Source organism: Cariama cristata, unplaced genomic scaffold, assembly GCF_000690535.1.
Source record: "Cariama cristata isolate BGI_N322 unplaced genomic scaffold, ASM69053v1 scaffold12340, whole genome shotgun sequence".
Lineage (NCBI taxonomy): Eukaryota > Metazoa > Chordata > Aves > Cariamiformes > Cariamidae > Cariama > Cariama cristata.
In genome coordinates this window covers 269-22,604 of record NW_009594151.1, presented here as the reverse complement: position 1 = coordinate 22,604, position 22,336 = coordinate 269, and the positions used below count along the sequence as shown (strand labels likewise).

Here is a 22,336-nt window from a genome sequence, read left to right as displayed (position 1 = left end):
GTATCAAATAGAAAATACATTTCTCCTAACCGGAGAAAATATGCTCACAACTATTTTCACCCCTTCTTTGAGGCTGTGTCTGGAAGCCAAGGAATGTGCTAGTTATAATGAGGCCATTTATGATGGAGTTCAATAGCATTTTAAGAGCCAGAAAGAAGTAGCCTCATTAAAGATACAAACTTGTACGAAGATTTCAACTGTAATAACCCTAGCTAATAACCAGCACAATATTTATGGATAGGCAAAGGAATTTTGTATCATAACTGTTTATATTTGTAGCATCTGTCAATTTTTGCCTAACAAACATGTCCCCATCAGTTCAAAAGCACACACCTTACAAACAGATTATGCCAATTCTGGTTTCAAAAAGAGATAGAACAGGGAACGCAATTGCCAACAAAATTCTCATAATTCCAGCAGAAACAGCTATAAAGCAACTACTCAAATGAAACCAAAGCAGCAATGGCTAGTACAGAAACAACCAATCTAGACAATAAGTTATTCACAAGCATGATTTTAGATTATTTCTCTCCATTACAGTTTTTGTTTTAATGGCTGAACATTCAAGATTTGGAAGTAACACTGCTAAACACCTGAACAATATAAACTCTATCATTTAGTTTGTTTCTGCTGAATTTTAAAAAAAGCCCTTAAACCTTCTCCACACATGCTATATTGTATGCAATTCTCTTCTACAAAAGTAACACAGGCATATACACAGCATTTTCTATGATCTTACAGTACTGTCACTCATACACAAAATGTTTGTTACTTTCCTCATATTTTGTTCAATGAACTGCTTCAAAAAAGGAAAAGGCTGCCATTTTTCTCCAATATAGACATTTCAAATACAGTGTTTGACATACCATTAACACTTAAAGTTCCATGGTAACATTAATCACAGGTATTCTCAGGCCATGCAAACCAAAAAGTGACTAGCAAAAGAAATAGTTGCCTCTCCTGCATCCCTATATGATGATTTCATTAGAACACCCAAAGACAAGAATACAACAGCTAAGTTACTAAAAAGTAAATGAAAGTACTATTTTAACCAAAAGATTTGTAGATTAACCTTGTTAAATCAGTAACATTTTAGAGGAAATTTTTAATTCTGAAGAATTGCAAAAGCTTGCATCAAATTAAAGGGTCAAGTAACAAATGTATTGTGTACGTCCTCTTTTAAAACCAGCGTTGAGAATCTAAATCCCTGATACTTCTAAACTAAAAGCCTTTATATACATTTTATTGCCTTTTGTACACCAAAGCTGCAAGTCAAACTTTAAATTAATTTCCAAACAGTTTGCAGGATGCCTTTATTACACTTATAATGTAATTCCTTCTGAAATTCTGTTTTGAAGAGCAGAGAAGTGTTTACCTCATATGAAGTATACACTCAATCACATAAAGGTTTCTAAAGTAGCCTCTCATCAACGTTTGTACTCTGCAGCCTCTGTTTGTTACACAGCTAATTTGTGAAATACAGTCCTTCTACAGTGACAAATTTCACTTAAATAAAATGGTATTAAAGCCAACTGGTAAAATGAACCTGGTTTAGGCAAGTGCCTTGCCAATCAAGCTGCTGATAATTGTAAAATAACCCTCAACTGTCATCACTTTAAAAAGCTTAATATTTACAATCCAGAATATAGAATTCAATAGTTTGTTTGGTAAACAATAGGGAACCCTTATTACCTTTTTTCTGAGATACAAACAACTTCATTCAACACCCCCGGGGTTCTGGATGACAGATTTACTGCCAAGTATTTCAGAAACGCACAGGTATTTCAGATCCAGCCTCAAGATTCTTATCTATAATTCTCATCTATGTGGAATAAGTGACAAAGTAATAAGACTCCATTTCCTTTCTTGGGAAAGGAAGCTGTTCTAATCTGAGCTTCAGATAAGTATTTGACATGGTGCCAATTCAAAAGAGTATGTGAATTTTTACAAGAATTCAGGCGAGACAAGAGTCTCTTTAGTCTGTTTTTACAAAGAAAAAATATTGAAAGAAAAAAAAAAATCACCTGACCGGAGGGATTTCACAAGTTTCTCAAAAAACTTCTCAGGCCAATCAGGCATTTTCCTTCATGACTTCTCATGAAAAGCAGAGCATGCTAACAGACATTTGATGACAAAGCTAGAAAACAATCAACAAGATGGGAAGATAGGAATATAACATACAGCAAGCAGGCAGACTTTCAGGGTAAAAAATAAGACTAAACTTAAAAAATGTCAAATAAAGTTGTATACTAAAAGCTGACAATGAGAGAAACACACATGCGTATTATCACAAATTAACTAAGTGGCAACTTATAAGTGTTTATAGTAGTCATGGAGGAAATAAAGACACAGGATATTTACTGATAAACAAGCTGTATTCAGTAGTAAGTCCAGCATGCTGAAAAATTTCTAGAGACAAGACTATAAATTTTCAATAGCCAACAGGAGATAAAAGTTATTTTTCTTCTTAATTAAAATAACAGGTCAATTGAGGCTGTGATTTCTCTTTTTTGGTGGATTGTATGTTCTTATTTTTCTTCATGATCTGACATTAATAAAACTGATTCAACTTGAAATTACTGAAATTTTCCTCTTAGGACAGAAACATTCATATTCTACTTTTTCTATTGTTTGTCTTGCGTAAGTGCTCTTTAGCATAGAAAAAGCGTTAATAGCCTTTACATTATTTTCTGGTATTTCATGTAAAACATGAATTCATTTTTATGTTAATATTTTTGGTTGTGATAAGCCTGGCTTTACTTGAGGATCCTTTCACTGCAACCAAAGAATGCCAGCAAACAGTAAAATAATCTTAGCATCTTCCAGCAAAAAATTCAATGTTTTCTCTGGACAAGGAAGCAATATTTTCCTTTTTAAAGGCCATCATCAAACATTTAAGTCTAACACCCTCATTCTAAGCACTGTCAGTCTACACTTTCTCTGACTCTTCCACCTTCACATGGGGCCTGAAAGGCTTCTTTTGATTTTAAGCCATAATTTAAGTGCCTTGAAACTGACTCCTGTTTTAACCCCATTTAGAAAGTTATTAGATGGTCAACAAATCCAAACCCAGTACATTATTGCTTAACAAGCACTAGTGCAGGATGACTTAAAACCTCAGAGATCAAACAATAATCTGCAACAATGGTGTTAAATGCTCACTGGCACAGTGATTTACTCAGTTCACATCAACTGTCTCAGATAGCAGATGATGCCATGCTTAACTATTAAACTATCAAGCTTTATGCAGTGTTTATTTTCTTTGATAAAGAAATCTGGATTTTATTACTTCAACTGAAATGTCTATTTTTGTCTTTAAAGCAATATTAACATTTTGATGAACATTTTCAGCAAGTTTGATTTCTAACCACTGTTCTCTGCTTAGGAACATTCCTGGAAAATTTGTATTTTTGTTAAAGTTTTTCCTGCTACTTTGTTCCTAGTTAAATGATGTCCGAGACAAGCTGCCAAGCAACACTATCACGTTATTAGGCTCAAGTTTCATTGAAAGGATAGGACCAGAACTGAAGGCAACTTAGAGGCACTGTCTGTCTCAGAGGTGAGAGGCTGGAACATCTGCCTCTCCTTGCTGTGCTACATAGGTAACTTCTCTTCTTCACAGGCTGGGAGGACAACCTGGGAATGCAGTATCTTAAATCATTTTATTACAAACATCTGAGGCTCACATGCAGGCGACTTGACTGAGAAAGAAAAAAACAACAACCACAACCCACCACCACCAAAAAACCACCAGTTTGATTGATAAACCTTACTCCTTAAACCCCAGAAGTTACACAAAACTGGCTAGGGTTGCTGCTGTTTTGTTCCCCGTCCCCCACCCCCACCCCGCTTCTTCTTCCAAACAACCCAGAGGATCTACACGAAAGCAAAATTTAGATAAAAGTCCAGAAGAAAGATGGCCTTAAAGCAGCAGTTTGCTTGCCCTGTGTCTGTGGAACCCATCCACTAGATGTCAGTGTCCTCTAGGGCAGAGGAACCTTCTTCAATCCCAACAAAAAGGTGGCAGCTGACAGTGCTTGGTTATCAGGTCAACTGTAAAGGAGGAAATTCTTATAAAGCATCCCTGAGCATCACCTCGGCCACAACAGAAGCAGCCAGCAACAGTAACATTTGTGGATAGCAGACACGGAACATATATATAGTCCTAGGCACAGAGTTTAGCCAGTATCAACTTACTGGCTAAAAACCAAGAACTGTTCCATGCAACATCAACATCCATGTAAAAATACAGCACATTGGTCCATAGATATTAAGGCACACTGAAAATGGATGACAAAAAGACTGCAAGATAAAGGTATTTGTTTCCTATTTCCTAAAATACCCCTAAACACTAAACAACACTTTTGGACAAAACAAAACAAAAAACCCACCACACTAGACATAAGAATGGGCTCTACCTCTACCACAATTCAATCAGGCCTAAAGAGGCTTAGACTAAGAAGCAACAGAATAAATTATTATAGCACAGTGTGAAATCCTCTGTGATAGGCATAAAACCACCACACCCTAAATAAAGGACAGAGCAGAAGTCAAAGTTCATGCACATTAAGTGCCTGTTGCAGGAAGAAATGGGTAGGGTGTTTTTATTCACCTGTATGAAATCCAGATATTAAAATAAAATATAAATTTAGAATAGAGTATTTCAGCTGGAAGGGACTAGTCCAACTGCCTGACCACTTCAAGGGTGCCTAAATTTGAGTCTAAAAAGAGAATACTGATATAAAAGGAAACTTAAGCCTGACAGCAGGACTACATACTCTGAAACTAATGTCACTCCTACAAATTATGGAGGACTGACGGGCAAGGGCATGCCAGAGGGGAAGGAGCATCACACATTACAAAAGCAGACAGACAAACAAGGGCAAGGTGAGAAAAATCAAGCTAAGTTTCTATAATATATTTTAATATACCCAGGATTGTGTAAGACCTATACTATCAAGGAAACAATCACAGTAGTGTAACACAAAAAAGAAATCTGGTGGTTCTCGTGCAGGAGACTGGGAAGGCTATGAAGCTGAAAAATAAGAAATTAAGAACTTCAGATTTCCTGCTTTTTAAAGCTATCAGATCAATCTGCCAGCGAACTCTCTCACTCAATCCCCTAGTAAGAAAAACACCTTGAAGCAGATTTGAGCAAGCTCAGGACCTGGCTAAAGACACCACTCCAGAAGAACCACTTATAGTTACTGCATACTTATATCTGGTATCCTTGCCAGACAGGAAAAGGCTAAAAAAAAAATTCACCGCAACATTTTCCTTTAGAAATAGGAACTTTAAAAAAAAAAAAGAAAAAGAAAACGAGGAAGTTGAATGAAAGGAAATTATATAGTGCTAAAAAAGTAAAACATTTTGCAAGCAGCACAGGGCCTGTTTAAACGTGGCAGGTAGCAGTACCTGCTGCTATCTTGACTGTCACTACAGCAGGGATGGGTCTTGGTGTCCTGTGATCATCAGCCTCCTGCTACCGGGTACAGAATTCGGGAGCTTCTACTCAGAATCTGCCATTGAGAGAAACTGAGAGGATGGCTCTGTAACACTTACATTCTTTCTCTCAGTATCCACAAGTCAGAAAAAAGTACTAGCTTAGGTGTACATTTGATGTGACACATCACAGTGGCTTTTTTATAATCTAAAGAAACCATAAATTATTATGATTCTAAAATTTATCTACTTATCTTTCTTCCCAGTTAAGAATATACCTATTGCACCATGTACAGCAGATTGTACTGCACTGCCTGGGAAGGATAAAAAATAATCCCATTCATGCTATTGTTTTGTCCCTGACAGCACAATTGCAGTTATGATCACACTAACTGTTCATTACTTTATAACCAAGTTATTTAAGGGACTGTTTGTCTTCTACCCAGCTCCTGATTGCCTGAGCAAGTCTCTGACATTTTTACTCTTTTGCTCTTACACTGCAAATCCAAAGCAATCTCAAGAAAACTGCCCTCAATACGGAAACAACTCCAGGTTTTTCTTCCCATGTGCACATATGCACTACAAGAATACTGTGCTTGCTGGTTCATCTCTTTCCAAAGTAATTGTTTTGATAATTTTAATGAACAAGTGGTCCTTTAACACTACCAAAGGCAATAAGGGGTGCATCCTGGTCAAATTCCAGCTCTGACAACATTTCCTGTAACTATTATTCACACTGTATCTTCATCCACCATGCTAACGCTATTGGTTGGTCAAATACAGGTGTACTCAGCACCGACATAACTGATCCATAGATTCAACTACTCATCTTTCTACCCAGTTATGAATATACCTATTGCACCATGTGTGGCAGATTCGAATTTTAACATCACTTAAAAAAAAACCAAGAACTAAAAATGTTTATAACACTTTGAGATCCTTTCCAGGCAGCATAAGCCAATCTCATTCATATTATTCCTTTGTCCCAAACACCACAATTAAAATTATTAATATTAATTTATTGTGTTCAAGTAACAAACCCATCACCTCAGCATACAAGTAGCCTTTACAAAGCAATGCTTCTTTAGTGGTTTATTAATTCTGATTTAATAATTATTAATTATGTACTTAAATATTTAGATACCATCAAGCCCCTGTAAGTTACAAATGCTAATGGATTAGTAGGATTGATAGAAATCACAAGTTTCTTATTTTAAGAAATCAGCAAAAATGTGACAAAGCAGCAAATCATAGAATCATAGAATCATCATGGTTGGAAGATACTTCAAAGATCATCAAGTCCAACCGTATACCTGATGCCACCATGTCTACTAAACCATGTCTTGAAGTACCACATCTAAACGTTTTTTGAACACCTCCAGGGACGATGACTCCACCACCTCCCTGGGGAGCCTGTTCCAATGCCTAACGACTCTAACAGTGAAGAAGTTTTCTAATGTTGAGCCTGAACCTCCCCTGGCGCAATCTGAGATTCTAGGCCTTTCCATCTTTTTGCGGACAAGCAAGTAACCACTTCGGGTACAATTCTATGGCATGCTTCAAATTTTAAAAAGTTTATCTCTAGTTGTAACCGTAAGTGCATAAACTGCTATTCATCTGCTTCTTTACATCATATATTAAGGAAGCTAACAAATGGAATCCAGGAAAGAGTTTTTGATGATCTACATGATTATAAGATATGGATAGAGGGGTTTCCTACTTCTACAGCTTTGAGATTTTTTTAAGTTTGGTATAAGCCATGCTTCTTTATGAATGCAAGCCTGTTCCAACTTCTGGTACAACAAACACACCCACCCCTACAGACAAAGGTTAGTTGGACTGGTTTTAGCTTACTGGAGGCAACAGTTATCATCAACAACAACAGCTATGTATATATTGCGATTTTACAGATCAATCACTTAACTGTTGCACCAAGTTTAAAACAGTTTTCCAACCCTTAGCCTTTTATTCCAATTCTGTTTCCTTTAATCTTATTTTCTAAGCCACTAATTTCCTTTATTACCATTCCTTCCTCATATCAGAGTAAGCACTGTCTGTATAGTAACTTGCTGCTGACACTGGCTGCAGCCCACACTTGCCCATCTAGGAACAGATAAGTTGCTCAACGCTAAATGAAGTATTCCTCTTTTCTCTGTTTACAGATACATTTTAAAAAAAAAAATCTGAGAAAATACTATAGTTGTGGTTCTAGGAACAGATAAGTTGCTCAACGCTAAATGAAGTATTCCTCTTTTCTCTGTTTACAGATACATTTAAAAAAAAAAAAATCTGAGAAAATACTACAGTTGTGGTCAAATTCACATCCTAATTCTGGAAAAGCGGAAACCATTTCAGCAAAGTCACAGAGTTAACAAGGTGACTCGGTGAGATGCTCTGACTGTGGACCCACCAGAAGAGACAGCAGGTGGATTAGCATCACAAAGCCCACTGTCTGCAGAGACCACAGTCTGTCCTGGTTTGACTGTAAAATACTGGTGACAGTTCCTTGCACAAGCAGAACCTCTTCCACATTGTTACTGTCTCTTTCAACTCAGTATATTGCTCAACATACATTACTCACAGAGAGAGCAGCAGGCTGCTAACCTGCATACAAAGAAGCTAGGAATACCTTTCTGGTTTAGATCACTAAAACACAATGTAATCTCCACAAAAACTCCTGGTTTTGAATAGCTTCCTCTTAATTTCTACTCTTCACTGCATCCTTCTCCATCAAGATTTTTTACGTCCCTCAAGAAAAATTACACTTTATAGCATTTTACCGACAATTGAATTTACAGATCTACAATTGGAGAATCAACACTTAATTACACTTGTAGATAACAGAAATGTAAGTTTGTGAGACTGCTAGTCATAGCTCTTCAGCATGACAAAATAAGTCGATGAAATACAGGAAGTGAGGAAAGGTGCATTACCAAAGTTACTTCCTCAGATCTATCAAAGACACTTTTGGGAACAGCTATATAAGAAAGAATGGAATCTAAGTTTAACCAAGTAAGATAGGAAATACTAAAAGCAAGCAAAGTGTGGGTTTCTTTTTTTATACAAGAAAAAAAAAGAATAACTGGGAAAGTGAGGCTACATAGCACTGAACAACTTAAAAGGAACAGGTTGTACTGCGGCTTACAGCCATGAAAACTAAGTGACTTGCTTTTCAGCGTGGAAACAGTTATGTCTTTAGTCAGAAAAAACCAAACTTCTAAATTCCTACACATGCGGAAGACTGTCTATTGCAGTATTTCTAGCTAGGAAATAGGCTAGACATTGTGAGCAGTTTAGATTGGGGAGAAACAGTGACCCTTTCCAAGTATCAGAACTCCCCACATTTACTAAAAGGAGAACTATTTAAAAATAAGTAGGACACAAATCAAGTTTCTCAATCTTATCTTCCCTTGATGGAAGTGGCAAGATTCCAAACAAAATCAATCGTTTTAAAAGTTCTCAATTTATTTCCAACACGTCAGTTAAGTTTAACCTTAACCCCAATGTCTGCTGCAGTTTGACTTTAAGGAACAGTAGCATTTTTCTGTAGCAATGCCCTCTTCAATCCTTGTATTGTGCCTTCCCTTAAAGGGTACCTTCTCATTCAGTTAAGTTTAACCTTAACCCCAATGTCTGCTGCAGTTTGACTTTAAGGAACAGTAGCATTTTTCTGAAGCAATGCCCTCTTTTAATCCTTGCATTGTGCCTTCCCTTAAAGGGTACCTTCTTCTCATTCCCAGTTGCTAGCATTGTGCATCAGTATTCCACTGGGTAACCAGAACAGCTATTAATGCTAATAAGCCCAGACAGGAATACACGTTTGTTCTAAAGAGACAGTAACTGCATGACAAGTAATAGGATGAGACATAAAGGATTGCTAAGTCCTGGCTTTAAAATGCAAAATACAGAAATGCATACTCTACAGCCAAAGTGAATTAATTCACAGAAGCAGTGAAGTATCACAATGTCTTATTAGGATGCAAGTGCTTCTTATAGATGCATTATGGTGAATAGTACATTATGTGAGAACACTCAAGTACACTACTTACTAGAAGATTGTATCATGACCCCAATGCAAGCTGCACTGCTATTCTCTCTGAATACTGACCGTATCCCTTGTACCTGTGAGGACTCAACTTTTATTTCAACACACTCAGATTAGACTTTGGTCTCCAGGAATCTCTGTAATAACCAAGCTTAGACAACAGTTCAATACTACAGTGTCCCTTTTGAGGAGAGGGATCCATAAACAGTATCACCTGGTCCAGTACAAACCCTGGAATATTAATCCTGGTGAAACGAACAAACCATAACATGAAAATTCATAAGGAACAGTCTGCATGATGATTCTTACAAAGACTATTTCCAAAGAGAACCAAAAATGTCCAGCTTTCAGACATGCAGAGAAAAGTCTGTTACATTCAAAACAGCTTTGGAGAAACCCTTTCAATCCCTGCAGTTGCTTTTAACCAGTCTGGTTAAATCTTATTGTCCTGCTTCCCAGGCTTCTTGCCCCATTGTCCACAGTGAACAGATTTCTAAGATTTTTACTTATTAAACAATGTTGATTATCAGAGCTAAATAACATTTGCAAACTTAATTTTCTCTTTAAAGAAAGAAGATAATCAAGCCAATAAAATGTGTGGCTAAACTATTCTGTTCTGAATTTAAAACCAGACTCAAATAGACCAGCCAGTTCTATTTTGACCACTGAATTAAAACAAAACAAACGAAAAATCCAGCAAAAAAATCCACCCATATACCTCCTCTCTTCTTATAACCCAACAATTGCTCAATCAATCAATGCTTGCACAGCTTAAAAGGGTAACAAACTACACTACAGACAATCATTCACGTTCAGTTCATTAAATCCATAACAATCTGTATAAAGATAATGCTTTTTCTGAAGAGCTTCCAACATAAAAGCAAGGCAAACACCAAGCTGAAGATATTTAACTTATTCACATGGTTTTCCACTCATCATGCAATCGCCTGTCTTTCAAAAACAGTAATGACCAATGGTTTAAAAAAAGAAGGAAATCATTCTAACAGTACAGGGATAATGTAGTGCAAGCACATGAGTAAGTGGGAGGGAAGAAAGGCGGGGGGAAGAACAGAAAAAGAGAGAGAAGCATGAAATGAAAATAAAATATCCAAGACAGATCAGACTTGATATGTATTGAATCAAAAATACATGTTGCAATTTGCATAAGATCTGACAGAAGTACTATGCCCAGTGGAAAACTACACACTTTGCAGGGACGATTCAACTACTAGCTGACATAAATGCAGAATTCCTAAAGGGCATCTTGTTTATATCATGTCCAGAAGCTAGATCCAACAAGCTAAAAACAAATCAAAAGACAGTAGCATGAACGCAAAAGGAAGCCCACATGAGCAAGCGTTTCTTCTATCTTTTCTTCTGCAAAAATCCTTCTTCCATGGTATTTGAGATACCCTTAAAATTCACAACACACCACCTTGCATAAGCAATGATCCCCAGCTTTCTTCTGAAGGTTTTCTCAAGTCTAGTTTACAAATTAAAAGGTTTTATGTACTCAACTTTCCACAAAATATGACAATCATATACCCATTAGGCTGACCTACCACAGGAAGGAGAGAAAGTTGTGATCTCTGTCCAAATGAGTCTTCAGTTCAAGCATATGAAGTTGGTAAACTACATTCCTACAAACAGAACATTTCACATTCTCAGTCTTTAGTGATAAACACTAAATTCCAGTACCACACGAGGAAGAATCTGTTAACAGGGAAAGGACAAAAATAAAATCATACAAATCTTGTAAGTAAATCTTGTCTGCTGCGTTATTATCACTTGTCCTGGAACAGTTTGCAAGGAACACCACCTGAAAATCTACACCATCAGTACATGATTCAGGAAACTTCTGATTTCAGGATCAAGTTCTGAAGGTTTTAAAGTGGTAAGTAATACAAGGGCCCCATAAAATCTAAAGGACATAGCACTGAAATGCAAGAATAGAAGGAACTCATTTTTGCATTTATTTACTAAAGCCAATTCCAGCGACTCCCTGACACACCCCACAAGATCCTTTACCCAACTAAAATCATGGTCATTTTTAGTTCAAAGGCACTGTCTCTCTAGAAATAAATCAGTTCACTACTTAATTATATCTCTCACTGAATTCCCTTTTTACTTCATTGCTACTTCTCTCACTTCTAAACACATCCTGGCCTGACACACACTTAATATGTCTGGAAGTTATCTTCATCCATTAGAGCTAAAAATATCATCACTGAGGTTTTTATATCCACATGCTTTCTTCATTGGATGATCATATTGCCTTACTTTACCAGACACAGAAAATTTTTTCTATGAATACAGGAAGGGAAGCCTATTATGTGTGCTATAATACTGTACAAACAGGATGTTGGCTTCATTTTCACACAATCACCAATTTAAACAGTGATAATGCTTTTTAAAATGCTGTGTCAGAAAGACACGTCGCTATAGCTTTGTATCAAAAATGCTATACTGTTTAATAACATATAAATTACCAAATGTAAGCTCTCATTCAGACTATTCCATATTAGAATTAGTTAAGGAATTAGGTAGTATTTTAGAAGCAAATATTATTTCCCTTTAGGAAATCACAGTTTATACATGAATTTATGGCAACAGCTTGCTGACTTTAGGATACACACATTTTTCAGTGTTACTGGCCTCTCTACTTAAATAATTATTAACAGGCTAGAAATTTCTGTAATTTGTAAGAAACATAACTAGGCTTCTCTCTGCCAGTTTCATGTACTCAAGTTTCTACCTGCTCTTTTCAGAACAACAAAAATAGAAAGTCAACATCTTAAATAATTCGCAGGTTGCATGTTCACTGTAACAAACAAAAAAAAAACAACAAAGAAAAGAAATGAAAGCTCAAATTTCATCATCTTAATCAAAATATTAAGAAAATATCTGGCACCAGTTGAAGAAGCAACTAAAGCAATGTTACTACAGAATATCAGGGCAATTCCCACAGCAGTTCTGTGGAATAGCCTTTGGAAAAGTTCATCTGTTCATAAGGAAAATAAAAAAGGTTGTGATGGATTTGTGACTGACTATATGGCTTAATATTGAGCTTAATGACAACTTAATTCAGAACACTGTTTGCGAAACAGGCTCATGTCCAAAGCTTTAAGTGCAAAGCTCTTGTGTTCCAGTTTTATAGCAAAAAACAGTTAAAGGAAAGAACATAAGTTACACTTCTCCCTTCTGGGCCTACTCTTCACAAAGTAGAAATAACAGAAAAATAAAGTATCTATAAAACAATGCATTTCTTTACTAAAATAAATCCCAGTGAGTGTCTGAAGTACTTCTCAAGATCCTTCCACCTGCCTAAAATCATAGTAATTTTTCGCCATTAACGTTTACATGTAGTTCCCTTTATGTCCGTTAACATTTACACACAGTTATGTTTATGCAACCTCACAGGAAATGAGTTGAAATTAGTTTTACATTTTAATTTGGTCATAACAAAAATCAACGCAGCTCTGTGTAACCACCTACACTACTATAAATGGAAGTCTTAGAAGAAACTGTAAAATACTTAGAGCTATCTGGGGAGACTCATAATGTCTAAGAGATTATTTCCTTCTTTTAACAGTTTGTGCAATAGGGGTGCTGCCCTATAGGCAATTTATAATTAATTCATTTCTGCAGGAATTCTCATGTTTTCGACGCAGTTAAACTAACCTACATACGCCCTTCCCTCCAGAACAGTGTTTCATTTTCCAGTTTCATTTTGAGCTAAATGATTCCCTTGAGTACTCCTACTGGATAACTGTATTCCTTTGAATTAACAATTATCTATTTGCTAAAATTATCAGAATATATGAGAGGGAGTAACTAATACTGAAAGCATAGCTTCCAGCTGTAATCCTGCTTCCTATGCAGGAAGGCAAAGGTTCAAGTAGAAAATAAAGGAAGAATTAAGATTTACTTTCTACATGTGAAAAAGTAGTAAAGAAAAAAAAAAGCTATGCACTGCAAAAATGGAGGATGTAATACATTCACCACTGAGGCATCCCCATAATCAATTTTACTCGCTCACAGACCAGCTAGTCATCAATTTACGAGCCCAACCTATCCACAGTCTAAGTGCAGCACATTTTTCATATCACTTGTTTTTCTTTGTTTGTTCTGCTTTTTATGTTAATTAATTTCTCAGTTTTGTGCTGTAAGACCATACAAACACTGGACAGCTAATCCAATATGAAAATCCGTCTAAGTAGGAAGCTATATCCAAGCACCATATATGCTACCAGAACACCGAGTGCCTTGAGGAAGAAAAGATGCTGTTCCACCACAGGGTTATGCATTAGGGAGTCAAATACAGTCAAATAAGTGAAACATTTAGGACAAAGTGGAACACCACTCAGTCTTCTCAAGAGCTATGCAGTTCCCGCAGCAATCAGTCATTTCAACATGATGTATAATCTATACTGGCAAGTCCCTTGAACACTTAAAGACAGGAAAACCATGTAGTATCTTTTGAAGTAGAAACCAGTTGTTCAAAGACAGCTGTGTCCTCCAAGAACTATCAGAGGAATAAAAATAATGCCATACTAACATAAATGAAAGACAACATCTATTTAAAAAAAAATAAATCAAACACTGAAAAACAATATGAAAATTCTGAACCAATAGCCCCCTGAAACTCTCAAATGTGGTCAGTAGCTGGGAACCATGCCTATCGGTCTCTGAAGTCTAGCCAAAACCTGCATGAACTAGAACCTTGTCTACATAGCTGCAGACATCTAGCTCAGCACAAGAAATGGATTTCTCATCCACGATATTGATGCTACAGCAGATATGAAAGATAGCAATGAAAGCAGAGGTGCTAACTACCCAACCTCAATAAAAGCAGGAAGATGAGACAGTGCCTCTCATGCACCACATTGTTTTCAGCTTCCCATTGATTGTCCTTTATTAGCTCTCCAGAAGTAGTCTTGGCCCTTTGTTCCCACTGCAGCCCAGCTGCACGGCTGAAAGATGGTCATCTACCTCTTCAGAACCAAAGAAACGACTGCTCTCAATCTCACTGATCCACATAGAAGCTGTTCTTCCTGTGATCACAAAGAGTACAAAACATCTGTATGCTCTCAGATGAAAAACAAAAAGCAGATGTCATCCACATGAGGCAGTAAGAATGACAAGACAGCAAGACAGACAAATGCAGCAAGATGCAAAGTTGTTCAAGAGGACACCACTGTACTCTGACCTTAGAAAAACAAACAAAACCAGCTACAGCCTACAAGACTACATAAGAAGGAAGTAAAAAAGTTTGTTTAAAATCGACAAGTTCAGTATTATAACTAAATAAGAGATTAAAGTAGCACACATGTTCTTTAAAGCAGTATGGTTTTAACTAAGTTAACTTCCCCTTAGGGACTGATGCTTTCCAACCCATGACTTTAGACACCAAAACTCATAGCTAAGATCATACAATTAAAATTAACATATTTCAGTAATGTTTAAGAATCAATGCCTGCTCTCCAACATATAAAAAAATAAGAGTATAGCCCTTCCTCCAAAGAGAAAGGAATCTAAATTATATGGATACGCTTCTGAGCACTTAATAACTGTGCTAGGATTTCTCCAAATCATAGCAAATTAAAAATTGAACAGGTCAACCGATCCATACAGCACTTATAACTTTGTCTACTAATGTGGCTGCCCACAGCACATTTCTAACACTAGGCAATTCAACTCTTTTTACTGGACTAAGGGAGCTCAGAAGTAAAATAAATTTTAAAACATTAACTGTCAGAGCATCATAGAAGGATTTCCTTCTAGAAATCTGAACAAATGAAACACCCATCTTTATTTCCTTTTGTTCCTAATGACATGTCTAGCCCATGGGGCAACATCATTCATAGCTTTAGTCCTCTTATAATAGCTAGGGATCTTCCCCCCCTGAAGTAACTGGCTACATCAGTTTGCTACTTTTTACAGCTGATAATTAAATTCTTCCAGGCTTCGCTTTCACAAGACACTTCCATTAGAGCAATATTGCCTTTAAGTCTTCCTGTAAATTGATTACCACCAATAAAATTACCTTTTAAAGAAATTAAAAGTATCAGTTTGTAGAAGAATAGATAGGAGGAAAAATTAGGTCAATCAAACTAGGTCATCCATTTATACCTCTATTTATCTGGTACCTTTTGGGAAACTTACTTCTCCACTTTACCTTGTTAGCTGTGTAAGAATTGTTTTCATTCTAAAGCTGATGGCAAAAGGCTAGCTAGAACAAGGTCCTCATAGATACAAGAAGCAACTTTCCTATGCAAACCTCGCAGCGACTGAAACATCCTGACATCAGTATTCAAAGGTACTTTAAAACAACAATTCCCAACCCAGAAGAATGGTCCTAAAGTCTGACAGACTTCACCATGCTCTTCTCCTCTTACAACTCTTCCCCTACCTTGCTGTTGCACTCTCAGCTTCCCTAGTAAAGCTACTAGCTTTGTACTTGTACTGTCTCTGCGATATTGGGCCTAAACACAATTTTGTTTCTCAAAGATGTAGAGGGACTTGAGACAGTACTCTTACAATACAGCTGCTCTCCGGGGCTCCAGCTCTGGATCAAAAACTCCACAGTCATACCAGAGTGCTCTCCTTTCATGAACACATTCTGACTGTTCAAATTTGAACAAATAATTCATGAGTTAAGTTTATATTGGCAAGTTTTTTTGCCAGATGAAGCAGGAAAACAAAGAGCTTAATCTCTCTGCAACATTCACATGCTAGTTAACAGAAATAGAAATGCATACCCATGCTTCATTTAGGGCAAATACACACAGCTGAGTTATCCGAGCCCGCACTGGCATAACTGTAGCAATTGTGGAGTACAACAGCCCGAGGAAAACGCCAGGATGCAAATACCAGGACGCAAACACCTCACATCCTAACAGCACAAAGAGCTTCTGTTCTACCCAATTAACTTATGCTTTACTCAATTCCGTATCTGACCTTTAACACTGATGCCTCTCCCTAAATGAAGGCTGTTTCATAAGATCAAGAAAAAAAAGTAATCTAGCTTCTGATTTCAGTTCTATTCAAGGTACTACTATAGTTTCACCTTCTCCCACCACTAACAAGTGCATTACTATTTTCCCTATGCCAAAATGCTGTATGTACTAAGCATATTACAGTACAACTGTAGCAGTACACAACAAAATCCACGAATCTTAAATACGAACAGTGAAGGAAATCAAAGAGAATTTCCATTTATTACAAATCAAAGGCTTTAAGAAGAATTTAAAAGCCTTGGACTTCTGTTGCGCTTACTATTAACAAATGTATACACATTAGATAAGCAGATATTCAGATTAACCTTTCCCTGCTTGCAGAGTTGATAACTTCTATTTAGTTACAACAACATCAAGGAAAAATACCCTGAACCTATTGCAGTTTTAAGGTAAATTATGTACTCTCCAAGACAAGAAATTCATACTATAGTAGTCAGTCACATATATGCAGAATAGTGTATTGACATACATCCAGATATATACATGTGTACGTATATTCATGTATCTCTGCATATATATAGATCTACAGAACTACAGATTAGAGTCTAGGGTTGACGAACTACAGTCACATGAGACGTATCTATATATAGGTATTTAGGTATATATCTACATATATGTATCTGTCTGTATATATGTATAACTAAGAAAGCAAAAGGCACTGCAGAATTGAGATCAGAATAAAGGCACAGTATGTGTTTGACATGCTATTTAAATTATTTGGAGTGTATGTAGTATGCCATGAGGTGCAAAGCCAAGACTATCGTTTGCTCCTCCTGAACAATTCTATAATATTCATCAAAACCAGTACACAACCCTTCACTCCGTAAGACACACACTGCTGTCTTTAAAGACTAAGCAAACAGAACTTATTACCACGCAAGCTATTTGACACAACCCAGAGCATTGCCTAACTGACTTCTTTTAGTTTCACTTGCCTGAAAGATCTACTGCAATTTTAGGCAGAGTTTGCAAGTTCTTATACCCCAGGGTCACTATAGTAGCTTTGTGGTTGTATTCAACTGCCTCTATGAAAATTCAGAATGGCATCTTTGAAACAACAGGAACAGCACCCATCTCCTCAGAAGGGGACAAAAAAACTGAATATTTAAACAGAATGGTTGTTCACAGACAGTTATGTTTTATATAACATTTAAAGCACAGTATTTCACAACATTTCAGAAGCATCTGAAGTTCAGGGTTACTGAAATTACTATTCAGTCATATTGCTTCAACCAGATGTAGGTTGTGTAAATGAAGCTTTATGAATGGCCTGGATGACTATCACTGCTCACAATGAAGTAATCTGTTGAGGTGTGTCCCCCTAGTCAAATTAAGAGCATCTAGCTAAAATACAGTTAACAGAAATAAAACTTAAAAAAACACATGAAGACTCAAATTAAAGCATATTATGGAATATGAGCAGTAACATCCATTTTTTACCGTGAAATTATCAAAAGGCTCAAGGCATATCTAAAGTGACATTTGACTATGACCTATTAACACATCTCTAAGAGCAGAGTTTCTTATAACAGATCAGTTGTACAACGTACTTACGGGTCATTTTCTTCAAGGCAATTACTCTATCACACTTAAGGGAAGATAAGTGCTCAGAACTCTTAATGTTAATTCAAAAGCCCCCAGTTTACAAGAATTTCATGCAAACCTGTATTTACACCAATTAAACCTCGGTTTTGAAGTGTTAAGAAACAGGTTACCATCTAGTTAATTCTACCAAAGCATTTGTCCTAGTTTAACCTTAACAGATAAAAAACATTTCTCTTGAAAAGACAGCGTGTATTTTATAACTTATATGATAAAGCATAAGTTGAGAGTTCATGCTTCAAACTATGTGCTACAAGCATAAAACTCATTACATAAATAAACAGTAGAGAACACCATTTCCAAAAATGCCTACACAGTTTTTTTTTTTAACTTAAAAAAAATAACACAGAGAGATATAATACTCTTACCTTTCTTCACTAAGTTTCCAGATCATATGCTTGCCTTACAAATTTTAAAAATATCTTCACAGATACTTAAGAGGTGCATTAATGGTATTTGAATTAGAAAGGTTTACACAAATGCACATTAATACACAGACAAGCTTTTAAGAAGGGTGTTTCCCAAGTGCTACGGCTATGGTTGAATATAGTATTTGTGATATCTTTAATGCTATTTCAGAAGGTACAGGAATTGGAACAAAATCAATGTCACGATTGCCACCAGGACATGGACTTTCACTATGTATCTTGGTAGTCTTGATCAGTGATTTCCAATATTCTAGATTGCTAACTCATTTTTAGTAGTCTTAGACATTTTGGGAAAGAGCATCTTTTCTAAAAACAAAAACAAAAAACAAACCCAAAATAGGGAAGGCAAGTTTTACAACATCTGGCATAGCAGTGCTTACAATCAGCTTAGCTTTTATCATTAGAAGTCAAGCACATTCCACCTCCCCTTTTTTTAAACAGGATTTTCACAAAACAATGAAGTAGAAGTACTTAAAAATAAAAAATTCAAAAATAAAACCATCAAGAAGTTAAAAGCATAGAAACTACCTTTTTACCTGTTTCAAATCAATGACTCATTCAAACCCCCTTTCAAACTTTAGAAAACAGGACACTGAGTTCTTTACTACCTCCAAATCTAAGAGTTTCAGCTTAGATGGATAGAACAGAACACAGATACACAATATTCAGTTGCTTGAGTTAATTACCAGTGTCCTCTTGAACGAAAGGTATAAAAAGCTCTGAGACCAGATGTAGGTACCTAGTAACTCCTTGCACAGTTGTTAAAAATCAGTATTATTTAGGCTGATGACCCAAGACAGGATCATTCTGACAACACTGCCTCCAGACAACAGCTGAGGGTCCCCCACACAGTACCCCTTGCAAAAACCACAAACACTTTCAGCCATTCTCTGTGTTCCGTGACAACAGATTAGCCAGAGATGCAACGCAAAAGATTAAAGCAAGACTGTCATATATCACAAAACATTTGAAACATAATACTTGATTTTTTAAGGTAAAGCTCTACACTATTCATATTTCAGTTCTCCTACAATTGTAATCTACGTCAGACAAACAATAGAAATGAGAGTATCAGAATGCTTTTGTCAAGACTATCGCATAAGAACACAAAAACGTGTTAGTTGTAAATAAATTAAGTGAAAAAAAATGAGCAAAAAATATTTATTGAGGTCTTCCTAAAATCTAGAAAAACTGTTTTCTTTGCCTCTACACAGAGCTTTGACTTCCAACCCTTGTTTGATGTAAGACATATGTTCATTATAGAAAATCAGAATCTAGAGCATGCTGGTTGTATTCATACAACATGAAACACCAAGAGGAAGCAATCTATACTTATTCCCTTTTGCCCAAATAGCAATGTCAGCAGAAAACAATGAAAAAGTAAGTTCTTGGATGTATTATAACCATACTAGTAAAATCCCAACCCACATTACTTTAGGAAAAAACCCACTTGCCCCTATATCCACAGATACATGCTTATTGGCAAAACACAGAAACAAGTCTATGTTTTCAAACCATCCATTTCATTTAAACCTAACTGTGCACACCCATAGTACTGAAGTGATCTCCTAATAAGTCCTGCTTACTTTCTAGTGTAAACTAATTAAAATTAAATACATTTGATTTACAGTAACAAACTTGCTATTGGTGCCTAGATTATACAATTTATCTTGTAAGCGGAGCAGTGGGGAAATAATCACCTTTCCACCTTCCAAGTGGAACATGTTTTCATGTATGTCAGTGGTATTATTAAACTGCAGTCTTAGTCATCTACACTGTGGACTTTCAATAACATTCTGCCAGACTAATCAGCCTACCTGCACATAACCCTAGCTTCCCTACCCTCTCTTCCAGCACTCCCTAGCACCTCTCTATCAAGTACTTTTAGTTCACACACTCAGGCCCAAATATAATTCCATAAGCCTATTACTCAACATATTCAAAGGCAATAAAAATATGAAAATAACTGTTTTCAATGGCTTTCACCGAGTATTTCATCCTCTTTTAGATTCCATTTTGATTGGAAATGAAACTATGAGTAACAGCAATTCCTATTCCACAAATTTCCCACTGCTTAGCAGCAAAAGTACATCCTGCACTTAAATGAGAAAAATACAACTTCCTCCTTCCCCCCTCCCAAAACACTCTACTAAGTCTTAAAGAAAACAGAATACTGAAGCTTTTTACCACCTTCACCTCTTTTTTCTTGTTTTTTCAATAATTTTACAGAGCATCTAAGCATGGTTCTGTTAAAAAAAAAAAGAAAAAAACACAACACCAAAACACATACTAAAAAACCAAAATACCCCAACATGTTCATAGTGAAAAAAAAATAATCAGTAACTACGATTCTTGTTGCCATACTAATCTATATCTGCTTTACTACACAGAGGTGAATATTGAGACTAATGGGAATATTAAGGCCAAAGATCAGCATCCTAGTCTCCTGATTTTCCTATACTTTATTACACAAAAATCAAATAAGAAAGTTTGAAATGGAAAGTATTAAGAAGACAAAAGAAATTCTGAACGCAAGTGTTTCCAAAGCATTTAACGCTGTTTCAGGTAATACATCTTTCTCACGAAATGCCTTGCCAGTTAGTTCCTACAATCCTATTTTCCTATTTTTTAGCAGCATTCTCTTTCCTTGCTGCTCTATGAAAGCAACAGGAAAGCTTACTGACTATACAGTTGAAAGATACAGAAACAACATGCTGTCAAATAGAGAAATTGAAACAAAAGCTATTTTTTCGTACAGAGGTGCCACTACTAAGAAGAGAGGATTACAAAAGTTTTGTATACCATTTGACTATAACAAAGCTAAAACGTTAGGCTATTTATCAGATATGAAATGGCAGAAGTGTGTTAGGAGATCTAGTATTTAACATAAAGGTGATTAAAAAAACAGCGTTTTCCACTAGTCTAGGCCACTCTTTCTGTAAAGTGCATGTAGTTTATGGGAACAAGACAGACTCATCAGTACAAGAAAAGATGTTATTTTGTGTTTATAGCAACTATGTTACTAAAACTATCACTTAATGAAACAGTTCTGTCAAAGTATTTAACATTTAAATCCTTGTGTGAAGATGCTCTATTCAGCGAAACAGATTTAGAAGTGATCCTATCGCTCCAACGCTGTTCTTCATCTTACATATTTCTCTCTTCCTTTCCCACACGCTCAGATGTTTCGGCAGCATACTTCAGTATTTGCAAAATCCTGCCCAAAGAGCGTGGCCGATTTCCCACGGGCTCCCACCCCACCCTGGATGAACTCGTTACTTCCCAAAGTCCACTCCACTTCCTCTTCCACCCCTGGACCTGCCAGCACTCCCAACACCCCTCCGCCTTGCGCAACATCCGCGGCCTCCTCCCCACATTTCAGACAATCCCCGATGCGACATTTACATTGAGATTTTTTTTGTTCCCAGACCACTAGCAAAGACTGACAGCTTAAAGGGATAACGATGTGGTTTTAATCCCAAATAGCACTGGATAACAGAACAAGCTACAACGATACACATACAAGGAGGTCACTAACCCGCTCATCTTCAGCTCTTCTGTGGGTCAAAGTATATTCTGATATTAAGTATTTAAACAATATTGAAAAGTGCCAGCGACATCTGCCCAATCAAAATTATTGTTCACCGCTGAGACCATCCATTCAAAAGATAAATCTCCTCAAACATTTTAACAGCCCGATTAAACAGCTAAAATAAACCAGGAAAAGAGCTAATTCTCCAATAAATTCTTCCCCTGAGCACACACGTTAACCAAAGGCTGACGGTGAACTGATCTGGAAG

General features: G+C 36.5%; 1 protein-coding gene across 1 annotated transcript in view; it reads right to left on the bottom strand.

Moving 5' to 3' along the window:
- The window catches only part of LOC104159091 (tyrosine-protein phosphatase non-receptor type 12-like), a gene marked incomplete at both ends in the record, with an annotated part of 59,824 nt that extends 37,839 nt beyond the window's left edge, over positions 1–21,985 (bottom strand). The window contains one exon of the mRNA XM_009696913.1: positions 21,736–21,985. Coding sequence (XP_009695215.1) covers positions 21,736–21,985 — 250 coding nt within the window. The remainder of the gene's footprint in view (positions 1–21,735) is intronic.
- Between the last annotated feature and the right edge of the window lie 351 nt (positions 21,986–22,336).